This window comes from Delphinus delphis, chromosome 17 (genome assembly GCF_949987515.2).
Source record: "Delphinus delphis chromosome 17, mDelDel1.2, whole genome shotgun sequence".
NCBI classification, from domain to species: Eukaryota; Metazoa; Chordata; class Mammalia; order Artiodactyla; family Delphinidae; genus Delphinus; species Delphinus delphis.
This window is the reverse complement of record NC_082699.1, coordinates 35,665,443-35,688,735: the sequence shown is the minus strand read 5'-3', so window position 1 is coordinate 35,688,735 and position 23,293 is coordinate 35,665,443. Positions and strand designations below refer to the sequence as shown.

Genomic DNA, 23,293 nt, shown 5'->3' with positions numbered 1-23,293 from the left:
AGTGGCAAAGATACAAAGATATATAACAAACAATTCCTGCCTCTTAGAATCTTTCAGCATCTAGTTGGAAAGATAAGACATAAACACAAAAAATAACTAGAGGGCTTCCTTGGTAGCACAGTGGTTGAGAGTCTGCCTGCCGATGCAGGGGACACGGGTTCATGCCCCAGTCCAGGAAGATCCCACATGCCACGGAGTGGCTGTTCCCGTGAGCCATGGCCGCTGGGCCTGCACGTCCGGAGCCTGTGCTCCTCAACAGGAGAGGCCACAACAGTGAGAGGCCCACATACCACAAAAAACAAACAAACAAAACAAACAAAAAAATAACTAGAAACATAAGGCTCAATACAATGATAGGTTCTATATGAGTACAGAGAAAGGAGACACCACCACAAGCTGCATATTAAGCAAGACTTTACAATATAACAAAATGGTGAACTAGATGTTGAGGGATGTCCAGGATGTGGCTACCTGGAAAAGGTACGAAAGGACATTTAGAAAAGGTGAACTATGAGAGCAGTAATTCAAGAATGTGCTTTGGTAACTGGGGAAAAAATACAGTATAAACAATAAATGGATCATAAAATGTTGAGTCATGGGATATCAACAATAAACATATTAGTCCAGGGACAAAAAGAATTCATAAGTAGTTGTTCAATGATAGACACATTATGTATAATATTTCAGATCTACTTTATATGAGATCATATTGATTAATTAGATTATAATGGCTTAATGTTAAAATTGTGCTTGAAGAACTAGTGACAAAAGCCAAAACCTAAATGTGGCCTTTTCCTTTTCTGTATACATAGTAGATAACCCTCTCATCCAACAAGCTATTCTTGTCCACTACTGTAACCCATCTCATCTAGAACTAAAGGGCTATTAAAATAAACCATGCTACATGAACTTCACTCAACTTCTGTTTAAGAAACTAGGACAGAGGAGGTAAAAGACAAACATATACCAAGGAATTAAACGTGGCCATACAGCTATCAGATTTGCTTTGTCCAGTTTCTCCATGAGGTGAAAAGTTTATAATAGAAATTACTAAAGGCATTTTCTATTTCCACTGTGGTTTTAGCTATTTTCCCTTGGGTCATTAAGAAATTGTATGGGCAGTTTCCTTTGGCTCTTGTTGCAAGCAGAAACACAAAATGTCTGTGTCCCTCATTCTCCTACTTGAGGGTATTATTGTTTAGTTAATTAGAATACAATGTTTTATTAAACTTTTTTTAAATTTGTGGTACCAATCTGTATTTATAGTTGTCACATTCATGGTAATCTTTGTATAGGTTCAAACATTTTGACTGCTTCAAGCAGTCATTCACCAGTTACATTAATATTTTTTGAAACATCTTTATTGGAGTATAATTGCTTTACAAAGTTGTGTTTCTGCTGTACAACAAATGAATCAGCTACATGTATACATATATCCCCATATCTCCTCCCTCTTGCATCTCCCTCCCACCTTCCCTATCCCACCCCTCTAGGTGGTCACAAAGTACCGAGCTGAATTCCCTGTGCTATGTGGTTGCTTCCCACCAGCTATCTATTTTACATTTGGTAGTGTATATATGTCAATGCTACTCTCTCACTTCGTCCCAGCTTACCCTTCCCCTTCTCTGTGTCCTCAAGTCCATTCTCTACAACTGTGTCTTTATTCTTGTCCTGTCACTAGTTCTTCAGAACCATTTTTTTTTAAGATTCCATATATATGTGTTAGCATACGGTACTTGTTTTTCTCTTTCTGACTTACTTCACTCTGTAGGACAGACTCTAGGTCCATCCACCTCACTACAAATAACTCAATTTCGTTTCTTTTTATGGCTGAGTATTACTCCATTGTATATATGTGCTCAATTTCTTTATCCATTCATCTGTCGATAGACACTTAGGTTGCTTCCATATCCTGGCTATTGTAAATAGTGCTGCAATGAACATTGTGGTACATGACTCTTTGAATTATGGTTTTCTCAGGGTATATGTCAAGTAGTGGGAGTGCTGGGTCATATAGTAGTTCTATTTTTAGTTTTTTAAGGAACCTTCATACTGTTTGCCTTAGTGGCTTTATCAATTTACATTCTCACCAACAGTGCAAGAGGGTTCCCTTTTCTCCACACCCTCTACAGCATTTATTGTTTGTAGAGTTTTTTCATGATGGCCATTCTGACAGGTGTGAGATGATACCTCACTGTACTTTTGATTTGCATTTCTCTAATGATTAGTGATGCTGAGCATCCTTTCATGTGTTTGTTGGCAATCTGTATATCTTCTTTGGAGAAATGTCTATTTAGGTCTTCTGCCCATTTTTGGATTGGGTTGTTTGTTTTTCTGATATTGAGCTACATGGGCTGCTTGTAAATTTTAGAGATCAATCCTTTGTCAGTTGCTTCATTTGCAAATATTTTCTCCCATTCTGGGGGTTGTCTTTTCATCTTGTTTAAGGTTTCCTTTGCTGTGCAAAAGCTTTTAAGTTTCATTAGGTCCCATTTATTTATTTTTGTTTTTATTTCCATTTCTCTATGAGGTGGGTCAAAAAGGTTCCTGCTGTGATTTATGTCATAGAGTGTTCTGCCTATGTTTTCCTCTATGAGTTTTGTAGTGTCTGGCCTTACATTTAGGTTTTTAATCCATTTTGAGTTTATTTTTATGTATGGTGTTAGGGAATGTTCTAATTTCATTCTTTCACATGTAGCAGTCCAGTTTTCCCAGCATCACTTATTGAAGAGGCTGTCTTCTCTCCATTGAATATTCTTGTTTCCTTTATCAAAGATAAGGTGACCATATGTGTGTGGGTTATCTCTGGGCTTTCTATCCTGTTCCATTGATCTATATTTCTGTTTTTGTGCCAATACCATACTGTCTTGATTACTGTAGCTTTGCAGTATAGTCTTAAGTCCATGAGCCTGTTCCTCCAGCTTTGTTTTTCTTTCTCAAGATTGCTTTGGCTATTCAGGGTCATTTTTTTTTTTAAGAAGATGTTGGGAATAGGAATATATTTATTTATTTATTTATGCTGTGCTGGGTCTTCATTTCTGTGCGAGGGCTTTCTCTAGTTGTGGCAAGAGGGGGCCACTCTTCATCATGGTGCACGGGCCTCTCACTATTGCGGCCTTTCTTGTTGCAGAGCACAGGCTCCAGACGCACAGGCTCAGTAGTTGTATCTCACGGGCCTAGTTGCTGTGTGGCATGTGGGATCCTCCCAGACCAGGGCTCAAACCTGTGTCCCCTGCATTAGCAGGCAGATTCTCAACCACTGTGCCACCAGGGAAGTCCTCAGGGTCTTTTGTGTTTCCATAAAAATTGTGAAATTTTTTGATCTAGTTCTATGAGAAATGCCATTGGTAGTTTGATAGGGATTACACTAAATCTGTAGAATGCTTTGGGTAGTGTAGTCATTTTCACAATGTCGATTCTTCCATCCAAGAACATGGTATATCTCTCCATCTGTTTGTGTAATCTTTAATTTCTTTCATCAGTGTCTTATAGTTTTCTGCACACAGGTCTTTTGCCTCCTTAGGTAGGTTTATTCCCAGATATTTTATTCTTTTTGTTGCAATGGTAAATGGGAGTGTTTCCTTAATTTCTCTTTCATATTTTTCATCATTAGTGCATAGGAATGCATGAGATTTCTCTGCAGTGATTTTGTATTCTGCTTCTTTATCAAATTCATTGATCAGTCCTAGTAGTTTATGGTAGCATCTTTAGGAATCTCTGCATATAGTATCATGTCATCTGCAAACAGTGACAGTTTTACTTCTTTTTTTCTGATTTGGATTCCTTTTATTTCTTTTTCTTCTCTTATTGCCATAACTAAAACTTCCAAAGCTATGTTGAATAATAGTGGTGAGAGTGGGCAACCTTGTCTTGCTCCTGATCTTAGAGGAGATGGTTACCATTTTTCACCATGGAGAATGATGTTGGCTGGGAACATATTTTACCAAAGGCCATTATCAGCTTTGTATTGAATAGGAAACTTTGCATGTGATTATTCTCTAACTTAATAATTACTATTTCTGATATAATATCTCTCATGGCTATTAATTGTTTCCTGGAAATTTTACTGAGAAAAATGGACTCATCATAATTCCTTGGTAACATAGTTTTCCATCTAGAGTCATCGAACTCAATAATGTTATATGAGAAAAGAACGTCTCTAATACCTTATCTCTTGATACCCATTTAAGTTTCTATTTTCATTTGTGACATCATCTCCAGTATGACATATATTTCTACCAGTATAAAATATGTCCATTTGAAATAAGCTTTTACAAAGGAATTACAACACACATTCTTATAGTAGACATGTCTTCACAAACCTCAATTAACAAAACCTCACAACTCTGTCAAAGATAATTACTGCTTTGGTCATTGTTTACAGTTAGAAACTGAAACACTAAAAGATCCTTTCTGTCAAGCAAAAGTCAGAGAAGAGGCAAAGGAGTTGGTCTATGATTAGACATACTTTTATATCTTTTTACCCAAAGCTTTAAAATGTGAAATGCTATATAAAGTCTAATTTTCATTCTTTACTCTTTACAGTGAAATGCATTATTTCCTGAAACAAATAAACATATGATTATAATCTTCTTGCTATTTTATGGAAAAGTAGTCTTGTGCTTTAAGTTTGAATATGCATGTTTACTAAGTTTTATATTTGTTGAATGGTGGAATTGAGAGATGTTTTTAAAATATGCCTAAGTGATAATCACTACCATATTTTAAACTTTGAGAAATCAAAAATTAACTACATATATATTTATATCATACAGTATATCATTTATATCATACAGTATAAAGTAAATCTTTGGATAAAGTTTCAATATTACATGAAGCACAAGGACTAGGAAAGAAGAGATAGATGGTTTCCTATTTTCTCAATAAAAGTTATAATGGTAGGCAGGATAAAGGCTCCCCAAAGATGTCTAGGTCCTGTGACTACATATGTTACCTTACATGGAAAAAGTTAATCACACTTTGCAGGTGTGATTGACATAACTTAAGTATCTTGAGAGCAGGGGGTTATCCTGAATTATCCAGCTGGACCCAATTTCATCACAAGGATCATTAAAAATGGAAGAGGGAGGCAGAAGAGAAGGTCCAAGGGATGGGGTCTGAGAAGAACTAGATCTGCCAATGTTGGCTTTGATAATGCAGGAAGGAGACCATGAGCCAAGGAATGTGGGTAGCCTCTAAAAGCTGGAAAGAGTAAGAAAATGGATTCTCCCCTGGAGTCTCCAGAAAAGAATGCAGCCCTTTGATTTTAGCTTTGATTTTAGCTCAGTAAGACTCATATTGGACTTCTGACCTACTAAACTATAAGATAATAAATTTTGTTTTTAAGACTCCAAGATTATAGAAATTTGTTACAGCAGCAATAGAAAACTAATACTAGCATCATGTTCCAAATTAATACTAGCATCATGTTCCAAATTAACAGGACCAAGAAAGGCATGACTATGAGAGCCCCTCTTCCCATTACGGAATCAAGGCACTCTGGAGCTAGAAGAGACTTTGGTCTAATCACTTCATTGTCCAGATGAGGAAACTGGTCCAGATATAATGACAAGTAAGGTGACTTACCTTAGACCTCATAGTTCGAGGCAGAGACATGACTAGAATATAATTTCACTAAATTCTAGATTATTTTTAGTCATAGTATGCTTCCCAGCTTCTTTCACCAATGTAGTGTTTTGATTATAGTTTAATAATAATTTGCAGAACTGTTTGCAAGAATGAACAGTTATTGGAAAGTGCACATATTTTCAAATAAAGCATAGAAGAAGCATATTGCTTTGCTGTTCTGGTCTATCTCCAACTGATGGCTAAACATATTCACTTGAATTATCCACCCATCAATTGAAACTCAACAAGTCTAAAATGAAACTTGAGTTCCTGTCTCCCAAATCAGCTCCATGTGGAATCTTCTGGTTTTCTCCCTCACACCCTCTGAGGTTTCCCACATTCAATCAATCGCCAAGTTCTGCCATCCTTCCTCCCTCATGGTGCTTCCTTTCCTTGCATTTCTACTGCTATCCCTTATACCCCACTAGGCAAGCACTCTAACAGGTCTCTGTTCCTCAGTTTCTCTTCTCTTCAAACTACAATTAACCCAGCACAGTACGGCCAAATGATTCCTTCTAAAGTACATCTTTTTTTTTGTATCATTGACTTGTCCCCACACATTCAGGAGGACTCCGTTTCCAAACAGGATCAAGTTCAAACTCTTTATTCTATCCTTTGACAGGTTCATAGAATTTGACCCTAATTTTTTTTTTTTGTCTTTCTCTCACTCCCAGGCAAAAACAAACTTAATTGATTTACTTCCTTATGAACATGACTCATTCTCCAAATTGTTCTCTTCTCCTAAAATATTTTCTCAGCTTCCTTCTCCATGTATCTGAATTCTATCTATGTCAAGGCCCTGCACAAGTTCCAGCACCTGCCTGGGCACTTCCTAGGCCTGACAACCTACAGCGATCTCACCTCACACTTTGAAGCCCTAAAGCAATTGGTCTCATTTTACATTTTGTTTTTATAACTAGTGTCTTTTACATCTTTACAGAGTTTAAACTCTTGAATTTTAGCCATGGGGACAAACTAGGTTCCCTATTTATTTGCATTGTACTTAGCACCCACAGTTCCCTGCTTTAAACAGGTTCTCAAATATTTATGGAATGACTGAAAGTAATTTAAAAATACAAGATGAACATTCAGAATGACAATTCCTCTATTCCATCAGTGATAAGCGCCAGCAATGAGCACTCCTCTAAAGTTAACTGCTCCATTTAGGAAGTGTAGCCATACATTCAGGATTGCCTAGGACAGTCCTGGCTTCCTGATGATTTTCCAATTATTAATAATGTTGTCCACCTTCACTCTCAAACACCTCTTGACTTAGATGATACATTATATATGGTAATTCCACCCTTAGGGTAGTTTGGACTGTAGTAAGGGCAGAAACCAGAAAGAAAATCCTGCTCATGTTCCAGCCACCCATCCAGCTATGCAGCATTCACTCTACTACAAAGTGATCCTGCTCTTCATCACCATCTTGGCATAATCAGTGTCCTCTGAATTTCACGTGGGAGGTTCAAACATTTTGGTTATGCACAGCTTCAGGTAAATGCGCTGCAGTGAATACATCTTAAGATTCTTTAGCAGAAAAAAAAATCATATATACTGAATACAACTGTTAACTCTACCTAGCAGTTTAAGAACAAAAGGGAGAGTTCCTTAAAGGGAAAGGGGAATTCAGTGAATTCCCATAGAAGTAGAAGCAATCAAGAGACAGTGTGCGAGATCATTTATACTCTAATTGTTTTGCTGTTTTCTGAATAAAATGATAAGAATCATTCATGCCATCTCAATTTTTCTGAACAATAAATACACATTATTTTCAAGATTGTTTAGAATTAGAAATGTGATGCCTTCTGATCCTCTAGGTGTTCAATTTACATTAAATTAACTAACCATTGCATGTTTAAGACCTACATTTATTTTCACAGTTGACTGGTTGAAATGATCAGTTTCATAAATGAATGTCAGTGGTATATAAACAGTAATAACTTTTTATTGCAAAGTAAGATTTTGCTCTGTAAGTAGTGAGTAAAATTATTAAATGTAATCTTATGTTTCATTACTGACAGCTTGTCATAAAAAAGGAATTAAGGCTGCAATTTTTCATTTATTTTCATAAAGTAGATCAGCTTTTTCACTCATTTATAGTGAAACCTACTCAGCCTAATCTCTTTTGAATGAAGTTTTAATTACATTACATCATTCAATACAGGGCTGAGAGTTCATGTTCCATACTGTTCCCTCCCTAAACTCTACAACTTTAAAGGAACCTAGGGAAATGTTACATTCAACTAGAGTAACTACGTGAAATGAAAATATCAAATTCATATATTGGGCACTGGATCACTCAAGTATTTGGAAAGAATTTTATGAGACTATTTAGTAACCTCTAAGTCACTGGTTCAATTATGACCCAAGTTGGTAGTAACTAAAAAGGATTAATTTTTGTTGCTGTTTTGAAGCATTATATCATTAGTAGTTAATACTTAAATATCAATTATATTGAAATTATTCACAATTCTGTAATTGCTAAGGACTAACTGAATGGCAAGGGCTATAACATTTGAAAAAGACAAAAGCATCTGAATGAATTATGGTAAAAGTTAATATTTGAGATTGTGTAAAATGTTTCATCAACTATTTCCAATCCTCTTCTCACTAATTCATAAGATAAGCATGGCATAATTTCACATTCACCTGAATAGAAGCAATTACAATTGGATATTTTGTTGTGTCTAGCCTTTTATATCGAGAACAAAGTCCCATTTGTCATCGTGTCTCCCTTCTTCAACTGTGCCCTCAGATAACAAACCCATCAGAGACAGAACATTCTGTAAAGCACAACAGGGTAACTAGATGTTGGCCTTATCAAATTGGGTTCTTCCTTCATGCTAAACTCTAAAGCTTAGCATCCTGAAAAGATAATAAAAAGCTGAATTTTTTTTAACAGAAAGGGAGGCTTCTAGGCAAACTAGTCTTTGTATACTCTCCCTTTACTTAAATAGAAAAATAGCATAAAATCCTAAATGTATGTAAAAGCAACTTTTTAATAACATGGTTAATCTGATTATCATCTCTATGTATTTTCTGTATGTTCTCACTCTAGAAACAGGGAACTAAACAACTCCATTAAAATAATGTTTCACAGAAACAGACTCACAGACATGGAGAACAGACTTGTTGTTGCCAAGGGGGGTGGGGGCGAAGGATAGACTGGCAGTTTGGGATTAGCAGATGCAAACTATTATATATAGAATGGATAAACAACAAGATCCTACTGTATAGCATAGGGCACTATATTAAATATCCTCTGATAAACCATAATGGAAAAGAATATGAAAAATAAAAAAGAAATATACACATATATATATATATATATATATATATAACTGACTCACTTCACTGTACAGAAGAAATTAACACAGTATTGCAAATCAACTATACTTCAATAAAATAAGTTAATTAATTAAAAATAATATTTTGATTGCCAAGCATCTAGTAATATATATTCCAACCTAAATTTTTATCCAATTGTTAGCCATTTTTAAATATCCTTACATTTATTTAGCATAATTTATAAATTCATACTATACACTTATTCTAATTGTAATTCCATTGTCATGGAATTACATGACACATTTTTTCACTACATATACTTACTGTTACTTGTTTAACTTTTTCGATTATTTTAAAGGTTAGAATCAGTGATTGTTTCACAGCAATTTTCCTTTAGAAAATTTTCTTCTCCCCAATTTTCCAACACTTCCATGTACTCTGCCTGTCAACTTATCTAGGAATATAACTCTATATTTTGAACTATTTTCTCTTTCTACACTGAAGATATTATGTTATCTTTTTTCTGGAATCTGCTTTCAGTTCATTGTCATTTCTTTGTAGGTGATCTATTTTCTTAAAATTTTACCTTTTGCTCTAAATAGCTTCCCTTTGGTAGTGTACATTTTTACCAAAATGTGTCTAGGTATGGATTTATTCTTATTCTACCTGGCACTCAGTGTGCTTTTTCAATGTGAGGGATCAAGTCTTTCTTCAATATTTTAATATTTTATTCCGTTAATAAGAATTCACACCCAGGTGTCTGTTTCTTTCTTTTTTTAATTGAAGTGTAGTTGATTTACAATGTTGTGTTAGTTTCAGGTATACAGCAAAGTGATTCAGTTATACAAACATAAATGTCCATCTTTTCAGATTCTTTTCCCTTATAGGTTATTACAAAATATTGAGTAAAGGTCCCTGTGCTATATAGTAGGTCCTTGTTGGTTATCTATTTTATATAGAGTAGTGTGTATATGTTAATCCCGAACTCCTGATTTATCACTCCCCTCACCGCCTATCCCCTTTGGAAATGATAAGTTTGTTTTCTGTGTCTGTGGGTCTGTTTCTGTTTTGTATATAAGTTCATTTGTATAATTGTTTTTTAGATCCCACATATAAGCAATATCACATGATATTTGTCTTTCTCTGGCTTACTTCACTTAGTATGATAATCTCTAGGTCCATCCATGTTGCTGCAAATGGCATTATTTCATTCTTTATTATGGCTGAGTAATATTCCATTGTATGAACATACCACATCTTCTTTTCCATTCATCTGTCGATGGATATTTAGGTTGCTTCCATGTCTTGGCTATTGTTAATAGTGCTGCAATCGATGCAAAAATACTCAGCAAAATCCCAGCAAACCGAATCCAACAATACATTAAAATGATCCTACACCATGATCAAATGGGATTTAGCCCCAAGATGCAAGGATTTTTCAACATCTGCAAATCAGTCAGTGTGATATATCACATTAATAAATTGAAGAATAAAAAACATTTGATCATCTCAATAGATGCCAAAAAAGCTTTTGATAGAATTCAACATCCATTTATGATAAAAAAATACTCTCAAGAAAGTGAGCATAGAGAGAACATAATAAAGTCCATATATGACAAACCCACAGCTAACATCATACTCAACAGTGAAAAGCTGAAAGCATGTCATCTAAGATCAAGAACAAGACAAGGATGTCCACTCTCACCACTTTTATTCGACATAGTTTTGGAAGATCTAGCCATGGCAATCAGAGAAGAAAAAGAAATAAAAGGAATCCAAATTGGCAAACAAAAAGTAAAACCATCACTATTTGCAGATGACATGGTACTATACACAGAAAATCCTAAAGATGCAACCAGAAAACTACTAGAGCTCATTAATGAATTCGGTAAAGTTGCAGGATACAAAATTAATACACAGAAATCTCCTGAATTCCTATACACTAACAACAAAAGATCAGAAATAAAATTCAAGGAAAAAATACCATTTACCATCATATCAAATAGAATAAAATACCTAGGCATAAACCTACCTAAGGAAACAAAAGATCTGAACTCCAGAAATTATAACACACTGATGAAAGAAATTGAAGATGACACAAACAGATGGAAAGATATACCATGTTCTTGGACAGGAAGAATCAATATTGTCAAAATGACCATTGTATCCAAGGCAATGTACAGATTCAATGCAATCCCGATCAAATCGCCAATGGCATTTTTTATGGAACTAGAACAAAATTTTTTTTTAATTTGTATGGAAACATAAAAGACCCTGAATAGCCAAAGCAATCTTGAGAAAGAAAAATGGAACTGGAGGATTCAGGTTTCCTGACTTCAGACTATACTACAAAGCTACAGTAATCAAAACAGTATGGTACTGGCACAAAAACACACACACAAAAAATAGATCAATGGAACAGGACAGAAAGCCCAGAGATAAACCCACACACCTATGGTCAATTAATCTATGACAAAGGAGGTAAGAATAGACAATGGAGAAAAGACAGCCTCTTCAATAAGTGGTTCTAGGAAAACTGGACAGCTACATGTAAAAGAATGAAATTAGAACATTCCCTAATACCACACACAAAAATAAACTCAAGGGCTTCCCTGGTGGCGCAGTGGTTGAGAGTCCGCCTGCCGATGCAGGGGACACGGGTTCGTGCTCCGGTCTGGGAAGATCCCACATGTCACGGAGTGGCTTGGCCCATGAGCCATGGCCGCTGAGCCTGCGTGTCCGGAGCCTGTGCTCCGCAACAGGAGAGGCCACAACAGTGAGAGGGCCACGTACTGCAAAAAAAAAAAAAAAAAAAAAAAAAACCTCAAAATATATTAAAGACCTAAATGTAAGACCAGATGATATAAAACTCCTAGATGAAAACACAGGAAAAACACTCTTTGACATAAATCACAGCAATATCATTTTGGATACTTCTCCTAGAGTAACTGAAATAAAAACAAAAAATGGGATCTAATTAAACTTAAAAGCTTTTGCACAACAAAGGAAACCATAAACAAAATGAAAAGACAACCTACAGAATCTTTTGGGATTTTTTAACCATTATGTTTTTATCTCATGCTATATTCTTATGCCACTGTGTTGCAGTTTTTATAATGCACTCAGACATATTTAATTGATTAAAATGTATTCTTACTTTTAATTTTTAAAATGAAATTATGTAGATACAAAATCTCTTTATTCTCCTATTCTTTCTTCCATCCTTATTGTTTCTTCAGTGATGACTAATGTTAAGCTGTGCACACACTTGTGTGTGTGTGTGTGTGTGTGAGTGTGTGTGGGTGAAATCCTGAAGGAAAATTCTTCCATTTATGTGGTCTGAATACCAGTCAGTCTATGTTCCACTCCACAAGTCAAGAGAAGAAAAGCCTCATATCTCTTTCACATGATAGTCTTTTAAACATAAGAAGGCAGCTGTTTGAATAATTGTATTGATATCACCATCAATCAATGAATTTATTTACACTTTCTCTTATGGTTCAAAATAAAAACGTGCATGCAATCTACAGTGCAGCAAAAGTGACCTGAAGGTGGTATCAGGAGGTGTAAACTAAAGTTCTAATTCTGTTATTTCATAGATATTAAATTTGTGAAGAAACTATTTAACTAACTTAGTTGCCTCACCTGCGAACGGAGACAATGAAAAATAAGTCACAAAGTTAATAAAGAGGACCGGGACTCACATCACTCAAATGTCACCTTCTCAGAGAAGTTTCCCTTAAGCCTTCTGCTATAGGCTGAAGGTTTGTGTCCCCCACAAAATTCCTATATTGATATCGTCATGACTAATGTATTAGGAGGTGGGGCCTTTGGATCCAGCAGAAGAAAAAGTAAAAATAATCTTATTTCTTGCACATCTGTCTTTGATAGCTTTAAAATTTGTGGGCACTCTACCTGGTTTTGCCCCTCCCCCACTGATTGCATTTTCTTATTCTCCTTTGCTGACTCCTGCTTCTGCCCACCCTTTAAATACTGTTGTTTTCAAGGGTTCTGTCCTTCTGGCCTTCTCACTTCACTGTGTAAATTTCCTCAGGCATGGCTTCAAGTGTCACACTTACATAAACAATCTTTTAATCCAAATCACCAGCTCCAACCATTCTTTGTCAAAAAACAAACAAAGCCTCATCTTGCTACTCCACTGCTTCAACAACTATAAGTAGCTGAATTGTATCCTTCCCAAAATTCATATGTTGTAGTCCTAACCCCCAGTACTTCAAAATGTGACTGCGCTTGGAGATAGTCTTTAAAATGGCAATTAAGTTAAGATGATGTCATTAGGGTGGGCCCTAATTCAATATGACTGCTGTACTTACAAGAAGAGGAAATTTGGACACACATTTGTAGAGAAGGGAGATAATATGAAGACAGAGGGAGAAGACAGCCATCAACAAGCCAAGGAGAGAGACCACAGAAGAAACCAAGCCTTCTGGCACATTGGACTTGAACTTCTAGCTTTCAGAATTGTAAGAAAATAAATTTCTATTGTTTAAGCTACTCAGTCTATGGTACTTTGTTATGAGAACTGTAACAAACTAATATAGTAGCTTTTGAAATTAAGTTCAAACTTTACATACAAGAGCCATCCTGATTTCATACCTTTCTCTAACCTCATCTCCCATACTTCACACTCAGTGAGTTCCCTGTACTCACTGTACAATTTATTTGTACAATATTACCTTTGAACAGGCAGTTCCTGCACCTAAAATGCCTGTCCACTGGTTCTTTATCTATTCTTATGCCTCCCTGTCATTCAAAGCACATTTACAAGCAATGCCTATTAAAATAATTTTAATGTGTATTAGGTATTCTCCAAGTACCAAGCACAATCACTGTGCTAGGACTCAGGGATACACCAGAGAATGTTCCCATTTAATTGAGATTCCTTCTTCTCATGCACCCTGTGCACACCTCTATCACGATACCTATCACAAGAATATAATCATTCTATCTTGTCTAAAGGTATTGATTTTTAAGAATACCCTTATTAAGTAGCTACTATGTACTACCTTTATTAAGCACCTGCTGTACTAAGCACTGTCTACCTCATGTCTCACTCATAACAGCTCCATGAGAGAGGTACTATTTTTATACCAATTTTAGAGATGAAAACTTAGCTTCAAAGAGGAAATTAAGGTGACACAGGTGGTAAATGGTAGGGCTGGTCATCAAGCCCAATTTGTCAGATTTCAATTACCTTACTATATCACTTCTCCTAGGAATATGTAAGTTCCTGGAGGGCCAGAGCTATTATAACATTGCAATTACCCTACTTGAAATGAGACTAGCAGCTCATCAGATGATTTTGACTTGGAATCTATCAGAGCAAGAACATCTTTCCCAAGAAAGATATTCATTGGGAAAAAATGAACATGGCAAGTTGTTGAAGGTGTTCATGTCATAGCCAGTGAAAAGTAGAGTGTTTTGGAAACTTTTGCCAAATAATATGACGTGTTATACTCATTAGTGTAATAATTTACTCCAGAATATAGATTGGAATATAACAATCTATTCCAGAAGGTGATGTGAATAATTCACAGATAGGTTACATAAGCAATCAAGATTACAGATGTATTCCCATCTTGAGAACCAACATACATTTCAATTTTCATTTTCCACTGATGGTCTCTCTTATCTCTTGGTGTTTAATGTCCAACTGGTTTAACTTTTAAATTTCTCCTCAACCATTATCTCACTTTGACATTATCCCTCATTGGCAACAGCTCTGCCAGATTTTTCTCTACAATACATTTGATGTAACATATTAATAACCTAATAGAACGCAGGAGCTGGTATTAAAATCCAGTTCTTGGGCTTCCCTGGTAGTGCAGTGGATAAGAATCTGCCTGCCAATGCAGGGGACATGGGTTTCATCCCTGGTCTGGAAAGATCCAACATGTCACAGAGCAACTAAGCCCATGTGCCACAACTACTGAGCCTGTGCTCTAGAGGCCATGAGCCACAACTACTGAGCCTGCACGTCACAACTACTGAAGCCTCTGTGCCAGCCCACACTCTGCAACAAGAGAAGCCACCACAATTAGAATCCTGTGCACTGCAATGAAGACTAGCCCCCACTCGTCACAACTAGTAAAAGCCCATGTGCATCAATGAAAACCCAACACAGCCAAAAATAAATAAATAAAAGAAAAAGTTAAAAAACAATTTTTTAAAATCCAGTTCTTGTGATTCATCAGTCATTCTTAGAAATAAAATATGTACCAAGCACTCTGCTAAGCTCTCTCTATATAATGGATGCCCATTCTAACCACTCCTATTCAACATACTACTTGAAATCCTAACCAGAACAGTCAGGCTAAAAAATAAAATAAAAGGCACCCAAACAGAAAAGAAAGAAGTAAAACTATCTTTGTTTGCAGATGATATGATCTTATATATACAAAGTCCTAAAGACTCCTCCAAAAAACTGTTAGAACTAATCAACAAATTCAGTAAAGTTGCAGAATACAAAATCAACATACAGAAAGTAGTTGCATTTCCATACACTAACAACAAAATATATGAAAAATAAATAAAGAAAACAATCCCATTCACAATAGCATCAAAAACAATAAAGTTCTTGGAATAAATCTGAGGAGTAAAAAAATCTGTACATGGAAAACTACAAGACTTTGGAGAAAGAAATTGAAGATGACACAAACAAATAGAAAGATATCCCATGTTCATGGATCAGAAGAATTAATATTGTCAAAATGTCCATATTATCAAAAGCTGTCTATAGATTCAATGCAATCTGTATCAAAATTCCAATGACATTTTTCAAAATTTCCAATGATATTTTCAAAAATAGCAAATATAATCCTAAAATTTATATGGAGCCACAAAAGACCCCAAATAGCCAAAGCAATCCTGAGAAAGAAGAACAAAGCTGGACATATCATACTTCCTGGCTTCAAACTATACTACAAAGCTACAGTAATCAAAACAGCACAGTACTGGCATAAAAATAGACACATAGACCCATGGAAAAAAAATGAGAGTCCAGAAATAAACCCCTGCATATAAGGTCAACTAATATTTGACAAGGAAGCCAAGAATACACAATGAAGAAAGGATACTCTCTTCAATAAATGGGTTGGGAAAATTGGATAACTACATGCAGAAGAATGAAATCAGAGCCCTGTCTTACACCATTCACAAAAAAAGAATTTGAAATGAATTATAGGCTCAAATTTAAGGACTGAAACCATAAAAGTTCTAGATGAAAACATAGGGGAAAAAACTCCTTGACATTGGTCTCAGCAGTGATTTCCTGGATATGACAGCAAAAGTACGAGCAAAGAAGCAAACATAAATAAGTAGGATTAAGCCAAACTACAAAGTTTCTGCACAGCAAAAGAAACTCAACAAAATTAAAAGGTAACCAATGGAATGGGAGAAAGTATTTGCAAATTATATACTTAACAAGGTGTTAATATCAAAATATAATAAGAACTCACACAACTCAATAGCAACAAATCTAACAACCCAATTTAAAAATAGGCAGAGGAACTGAATAGACATTTCTCCAAAGAAGACATACAAATGGACAACAGGTATGTGAAAAAGTATGCAATATCACTAATCATCAGGGAAACGCAAATCCAAACCATGATGAGGTATCACTTCACGCCAGCTAGAATGGCTATCATCAAAAAGACAGGAGATAACAAGTGTTAACAAGGATGGAGAAAAGGGAACCCTAGTGTACTGTTGGTGGAAATGCAAATTTGTACAGCTACTATGGAAAACAGTATGCAGGTCCCACAAAAAATTAAAAATAGAACTACCATATGATCCAGCAATCCCACTTCTTATTATATATCCAAAGAAACTGAAATCGGGATTTAGTAGACATATCTTCACTCTCATGTTCACTGCAGTATTACTCACAATAGCCAAGATATAGAAACAACCTAAGTGTCTGTTAACAGATGAATGGATAAAGAATATGTGGTGTATATATATATATATATATATATATATATATATATATATATATATATATATATATATAAATAACAATTGAATATTATTCAGCCAAGGAACATAAGGAAATCTTGCCATTTATGCCAACTTGGATGGACATTGAGGGAATTATACTAAGTGAAATAAATCAGACAGAGAAAGATAAACACTGCACAATAACACATATGTGGAATCTAAAAAAGACAAACTTAGAGAAATAGTAAAGTGGTAGTTACCAGGGGTTGGGGGCTGGGGGAAATGGAGATACTGGTCAAACTGTAAAAACTTCCAGTTATAAGATAACAAGTTAGAGGATCTAATGTACAGCATGGTGATTATGGCTAATAATACTGTATCACATATTTGAACATTGCTAAGAAAGTAGATCTTAAATGTCCTCACCACAAAAAAGAAATGATATCTATGTGACAGGATGGAGATAGTAGCTGATTCTATGGTGGTAATCGTTTTGCATTTATAAATGTATCAAATCAACACATTGTACACCTTAAACTTACACAATATTATCTGTCAATTATATCTCAATAAAGCTGGGAAAAAAACCCATTATATCATCATAGAGGTCAATTCTTAGATACAAATGAAGTTAGTACTGGTCGACTTAGATAAGGACAAAGAATAAGAGGAGGTCTTATGCTCATATTCACACAAAAAACACCATTTACCTTTGATGGAGGAAAAAACTCAACACATTCCAGCCATGTGGTTAAAAAGGACTTTCCACATATTGCACATTTTCTTCCCTGTGAGATTATGTTCCTGACCTGTGGGTACCATTCTATGGCTTGCATTAGGAAAGGATCCTTTTCTGCTAGCTGATGCATTATAAATCTTGATGTTATTTCCTAGATTAAACAAGAATATGGTTCCTCAGATTATTCTCAAAATAACTGGTTTATATTACATTGATTCCCATTTCACTAATTTATATTTTTGGCTTATTCCTCAGTTTCTGTTAAATTAGTTTTCAGTAGTATATATAATGAATTATATTGTCAATGACTGGCATTGTAAGTTTAGTGTTCAACATTATATGAAAAGGAAGTTACTTCCATTGTAATATCTCTATGTCTCTGACATACAGGAATTCAAGTTACAATAAATTTACATTATTAGATAAAGTTTAGGTTCAAATTTTGTACCTCTCATTACAATAGGCAAGGACAATACAAATATTCAGACTGGACCCAAAAACTGAGTCTGTCATATTTACTAAGTTCTAAACCCTTACTACTTAAACTGTAGATCATGGATCAGTAGAATCTGAATCACCTAGAAACTTATTAGAAATTCAGACTTTGCTGCACTTTCAGACCTACTGAACCAGAATCTGCAGTTTAGCAAGGTTCCCCGGGTATTCTGTATGTATTCTGTATGTATGTTAAAGTTTGAGAAGCACTGGACTAAGTTATCTACTGCATTGTCTGAATTGAGACAGACTGGTAAAGAGTACAGATTTCTATTACCCAAATCTCTGAATTCGGTATGTATTAAACCTACCCACATAAATATTTCCAGATACTTCACTTTAGATAATAATAATATTATAATATTAAATAATAAAAGGGGTGGTGAGGATGGTCACGATGACCATCAACATCATCAGCTTAAAGTAAAAATATATATATATATATAATACATAACTATATCTTCACTGACCAAGCAAACAAAATAAACATTTGATTTACTCCATTAAATGCCCCTCATTCTTTGTGCCAATAGCATGAAGTTCTGTGTAAATGTTACAAAAACACTGCATGAATTTTAATGGTGTATAAGACTTTTTTCCTGGCCAAAGTGAAAGATTTCCCAGTGGTATTAAGGTAGTACACATCAGGTTCTGATAGGAATCTTTGGAAATACATACCTACATACATACATATTGGGTTGGCCAGACTGCTCATTTGTTTTTTTCTGTAAGATGGCTCTAGTAGTGCTTAGTTGTCTTTAACTTCATTCAAAACAGTTTTGTTAGATTGTATTGTGACAGCTGTCATATCAGCGTGCATTTAAAATAAAACTTACCAAAATTGGTGAGTTTTTGTGTAGCCATTTTAATACTGAAGATGGAAGACAAAAAGCAACACTTTCAGCATCTAATGCTTTATTATTTCAAGAAAGGTAAAAATGCAACTGAAATGCAAAAAAAGATTTGTGCAGTGTATGGTGAAGGTGCTGTGATTGATCGAACATGTCAAAAGTGGTTTGCGAAGTTTCGTGCTGGAGATTTCTCGCTGGACGATGTTCCACGGTCAGGTAGACCAACTGAAGTTGATAGCGATCAAATCGAGACATTAATTGAGAACAATCAACGTTAAACCACATGGGAGATAGCTGACATACTCAAAATATCCAAATCAAGCATTGAAAATCATTTGCACCAGCTTGGTGTTGTTAATCGCTTTGATGTTTGGGTTCCACATCAGCTAAGTGAAAAAAACCTTCTTGACCATATTTCCGCATGTGATTCTCTACTTAAATGTAGCAAAACATTCCATTTTTAAAACAAATTTTGACAGGCAGTGAAAAATGGATACTGTACAATAATGTGGAATGGAAGAGATCACGGGGCAAGTGAAATGAACCACCACCAACCACACCAAAAGCCAGTCTTCATCCAAAGAAGGTGATGTTTTGTATATGGTGGGATTGGAAGGGAGCTTCAAGAAAACCACAGTATTAATACTAACAAGTACTCCTCCCAATTAGACGAACTGAAAGCTGCACTCAATGAAAAGGTCTGGAATTAGTCAACAGAAAACACATAATCTTCCATCAGGATGATGCAAGACTGCATGTTTCTTTGAAGACCAGGAAAAGACTGTTACAGCTTGGCTGGGAAGTTCTGATTCATCTGCTATAGTCACCAGACATTACACCTTCAGATTTCCATTTATTTCAGTCTTTACAAAATAGTCTTAATGGAAAAAATTTTAATTCCCTGGAAGACTGTAAAAGGCACCTGGAACAGTTCTTTGCTCAAAAAGATAAAAAGTTTTGGGAAGATGGAATTATGAAGTTGCCTAAAAAATGGCAGAAAGTAGTGGAACAAAACGGCGAATACATTGTTCAATAAAATTCTTGGGTAAAATGAAAAATGTGTCTTTTATTTTTACTTGAAAACCAAAGGAACTTTTTGGCCAACACAATACATACAGACATAATTTTTCACTCATCTATCCCAATTAAAATCTTTTAAATAATAACAAAATCCTATAAATTCCTGTGTCTCTTTCCCTTATTTCTCTATCCATTCCACTTAACAAACATCTGGGAAAGATGCCATTATACAAAAACAGCCCCGAGCATTGGTTCCTAACTGCCTGATCCTTCAACAGCATAACCTCCTACACACTTCAGCTTATTCTCGGGGATGGTTACATAATGAGGTCATCCTTTCTGAAAGAATTACCCTTTCACACTAATATTACAGGACTCCTAAATTAGATGTTTGTTATCACTCCTCTCTCTACTTACACAAAGCATAGGTTGTGATTCTGAATGAAACACTGATTTTAGAGGTAAGTTTTATCTACCAGAATTCAACGGCTAGTCTCACTATAAAGCCTCAGAAAACTAATAGACAAGAATTCAAACCCCAAAATAGCAGGTGGTAGAATTTGCTGAAGTACATGGAATGAATAAATAGGTCATAATTCATACAGTTCACTTTTTCCATTTATGATTTCTGGAACCAAACATGTTTGTCGCACTCAGTATGTCTCTTGACAACTCTTACATTACCCATTATTTATATCCTTCTCCTACTTGCTGCCAATGTGTTGCTGTGGAAGAATGACATATATCATTGAAATATAAAGTTATTACTTGAAAATACAAGTGTATATAAAATAAGATACTTTTGGCATGAGCAATAGTAAATTTCAGGAAAACTCGTAAAGATACATGCAATGCAGTTTTTGAGGATACACAACTTAATGATGGCCTAATCTCGGCATTATTTAAAAGTCAAGAAATCTTCTATGATAAATAAATTGTTCCTTTTAAATAGTTTATATGCTATTCTGTTAGAGTATTTGTTAGATAACTATATGTAGGTCAGAGATTATTTCTATGTTTAAACCATCATAGATTAAAATTAGTTTCGGGTGTTTCTTTTATTTTTCCTTACATATGATGATTTCATTTGAATTATAAAATTATCCATATACAAATTATATTTATATAAATATAAAAAATTATAAAATGTAAAAACAAATGTGAATCCGTAGAAGGAATATTGAACTTTGGAACTATTATATGATCAATTGTTACTGTATGATAGGCACTAAAATGTAGCATGAAGAGCAAAGATACTGAGTCAGAGTCAGATAGATAAATAGGTACAAATCCTGGCTCTGTGACCTATTAGTGTGACCCTATTTGGACAAGTCCTTAACTTCTCTGATCTTGGATACCTCACCTGTAAAATAGGGATTTTTTTTTCCAATACTATCACATAGAGTTCAGAGAATTAAATTACATAACACAGGTAAAAAAACTCAGTCCGGCATCTGCTGATGCAGTATATTCTAGCTAATATTTTGTTATAATGTAGTTATCAATATTAAATTTTAGTTCACAAATCTCTGAGGTGAGGAAAAGTCTTTAAAAATCCTTAACTAATGCAGAGCCTGAAACAATCCCTATAGTTTTTTGACAGCCCAAGTAATTTAATCAGTAACGTTAACCAAATATCCAGTAGAAATGGCTTTTACTTTAAGTACAAATATAAAATGTATAATAAATTTATCGCCTTTCTAAGAAAAATTCTTAGAGATACTTTCAAAAATACCCAAGTCATTTATATACTGTAAGTAAAAATCATTACTTCTACTAAATAAACAAAACAAAAACCCAAAACTGTTGTGTTCCTGGGTTCTTAGTTTTGAAATGAGAAGGAAGAAATATTACTCTCTCACCCTGCTCCTGGGTCCCAGGCACAAGGTAACATTCTTGCTCTCAAGTGCTCCCTGTAAGACACCTGTCACATTGGGTTAACTGCTCATCCAGTCCCCTCCACAAACCAGAACCTCTTCCAACCAGAGACTACCCCTGTTTCCCTTTCCCTCAGTTTCTGGCAGCCCCTTTCTGAGGCAATACTGCAGCATGGAGTCTGGAGCACAACTGCTTAGAATGGCATCAGCATTCCAAAACTTACTAGCTCTGTGAACTTGGACAAGTTATTTAACCTCTCCAAGTCTCAGTTTATCTATAAAAGGGGACAATAACAGTACCTACCTTTCAAGCGTTAATGGAGGACTAAATTAGTTCATTCCTGTTACGTGCTTAGAACAATGCCTTGCCCATGGTAAGCATAATAAATGTTAGCTGTCTATTATTATTTTTATTATTTTACTACTACTATTCTGAAATACTTGATTCAAGGAGATAATTAGGTTACAAGTAATTAAACAAATTAAATACTTCAGTTTTTTAAATTATTTACAATTAAAAGTCAAGTAAGTTTTTTTTGACTTGAGAGTGGGAAATAATACTGTTTGTGGAAATATAGATTGATTCTCTGGAAAAGAATTTGGAAAGAGCTAATCAGACTTTAAAAGATGAAAGTTCTTTGGCCCAGGAATTTCACTCACAGGGATAATATAGACATAAGAAGAGGACAGTCATCGTATCCTTGTTTATAAAGACCCAAAAGTTATAAAATTATTAATAATCTAAACAGCCAACAGTAGGAAAGTAGTTTAAAATATTATGGTGTAATCATATACCAGAATATTATTATGTATTCATCAAAAAAGATGTCATAGGTATATTTCTTATTGATTGGAAAGATATTCACAATATTTTGGGTAAAAAAAGCGAGTCTCTAAATAGTATGTGGAGTTTGAAATCATCTTTGATAACAGAAATTTCAGGATTTATGGAAAGTTCTAGCAGAATAAGTGTCAGAGAGAACAGTGATTGTAACTCTGCATATTGGATTTCTGAGTTTTTTTTTTATCAATTTCTATTGCCTTTTTTCTAATTTCTCTAAATAAGTTTGTATTACTTTTATAATAAATTTTTAAATAAGTATGGCATTATAACTAATATTTTCTTCCTCACTCATCTGTATTTTCTACTTTTCTGTATTAAACATATATTACTTGTGCAATAAGGGGGAAATGTTATTTTTTTAAACTAAATTGTCAAACAAGGTTGGTTGTTTCCTGTAACCAGGAAACTTGAATCCTATGCAATTCTTGAAAGTTTTAAGACAATTCTGCATGTTCAGCTACAGACCTAAAAGGACCTGAGGAGTCCAAATTCACGATGGAGACTCATACTCAAATGTGGAAAGATCTGAAATCTTTAACTCATCTATCACTAAAATACTCACAAAGAAAGTCTCGTAATGTATTTC

At 34.8% G+C, this 23,293-nt stretch overlaps 1 protein-coding gene across 2 annotated transcripts in view; it reads right to left on the bottom strand.

Moving 5' to 3' along the window:
- Window positions 1-23,293, bottom strand: part of LRRC69 (leucine rich repeat containing 69) — a 93,135-nt gene that overhangs the window by 1,710 nt on the left and 68,132 nt on the right. For both annotated transcript variants that reach the window (XM_059994882.1, XM_059994883.1), the window contains one exon: window positions 17,592-17,771. In XM_059994882.1, coding sequence (XP_059850865.1) covers window positions 17,592-17,771 — 180 coding nt within the window. The remainder of the gene's footprint in view (window positions 1-17,591; window positions 17,772-23,293) is intronic.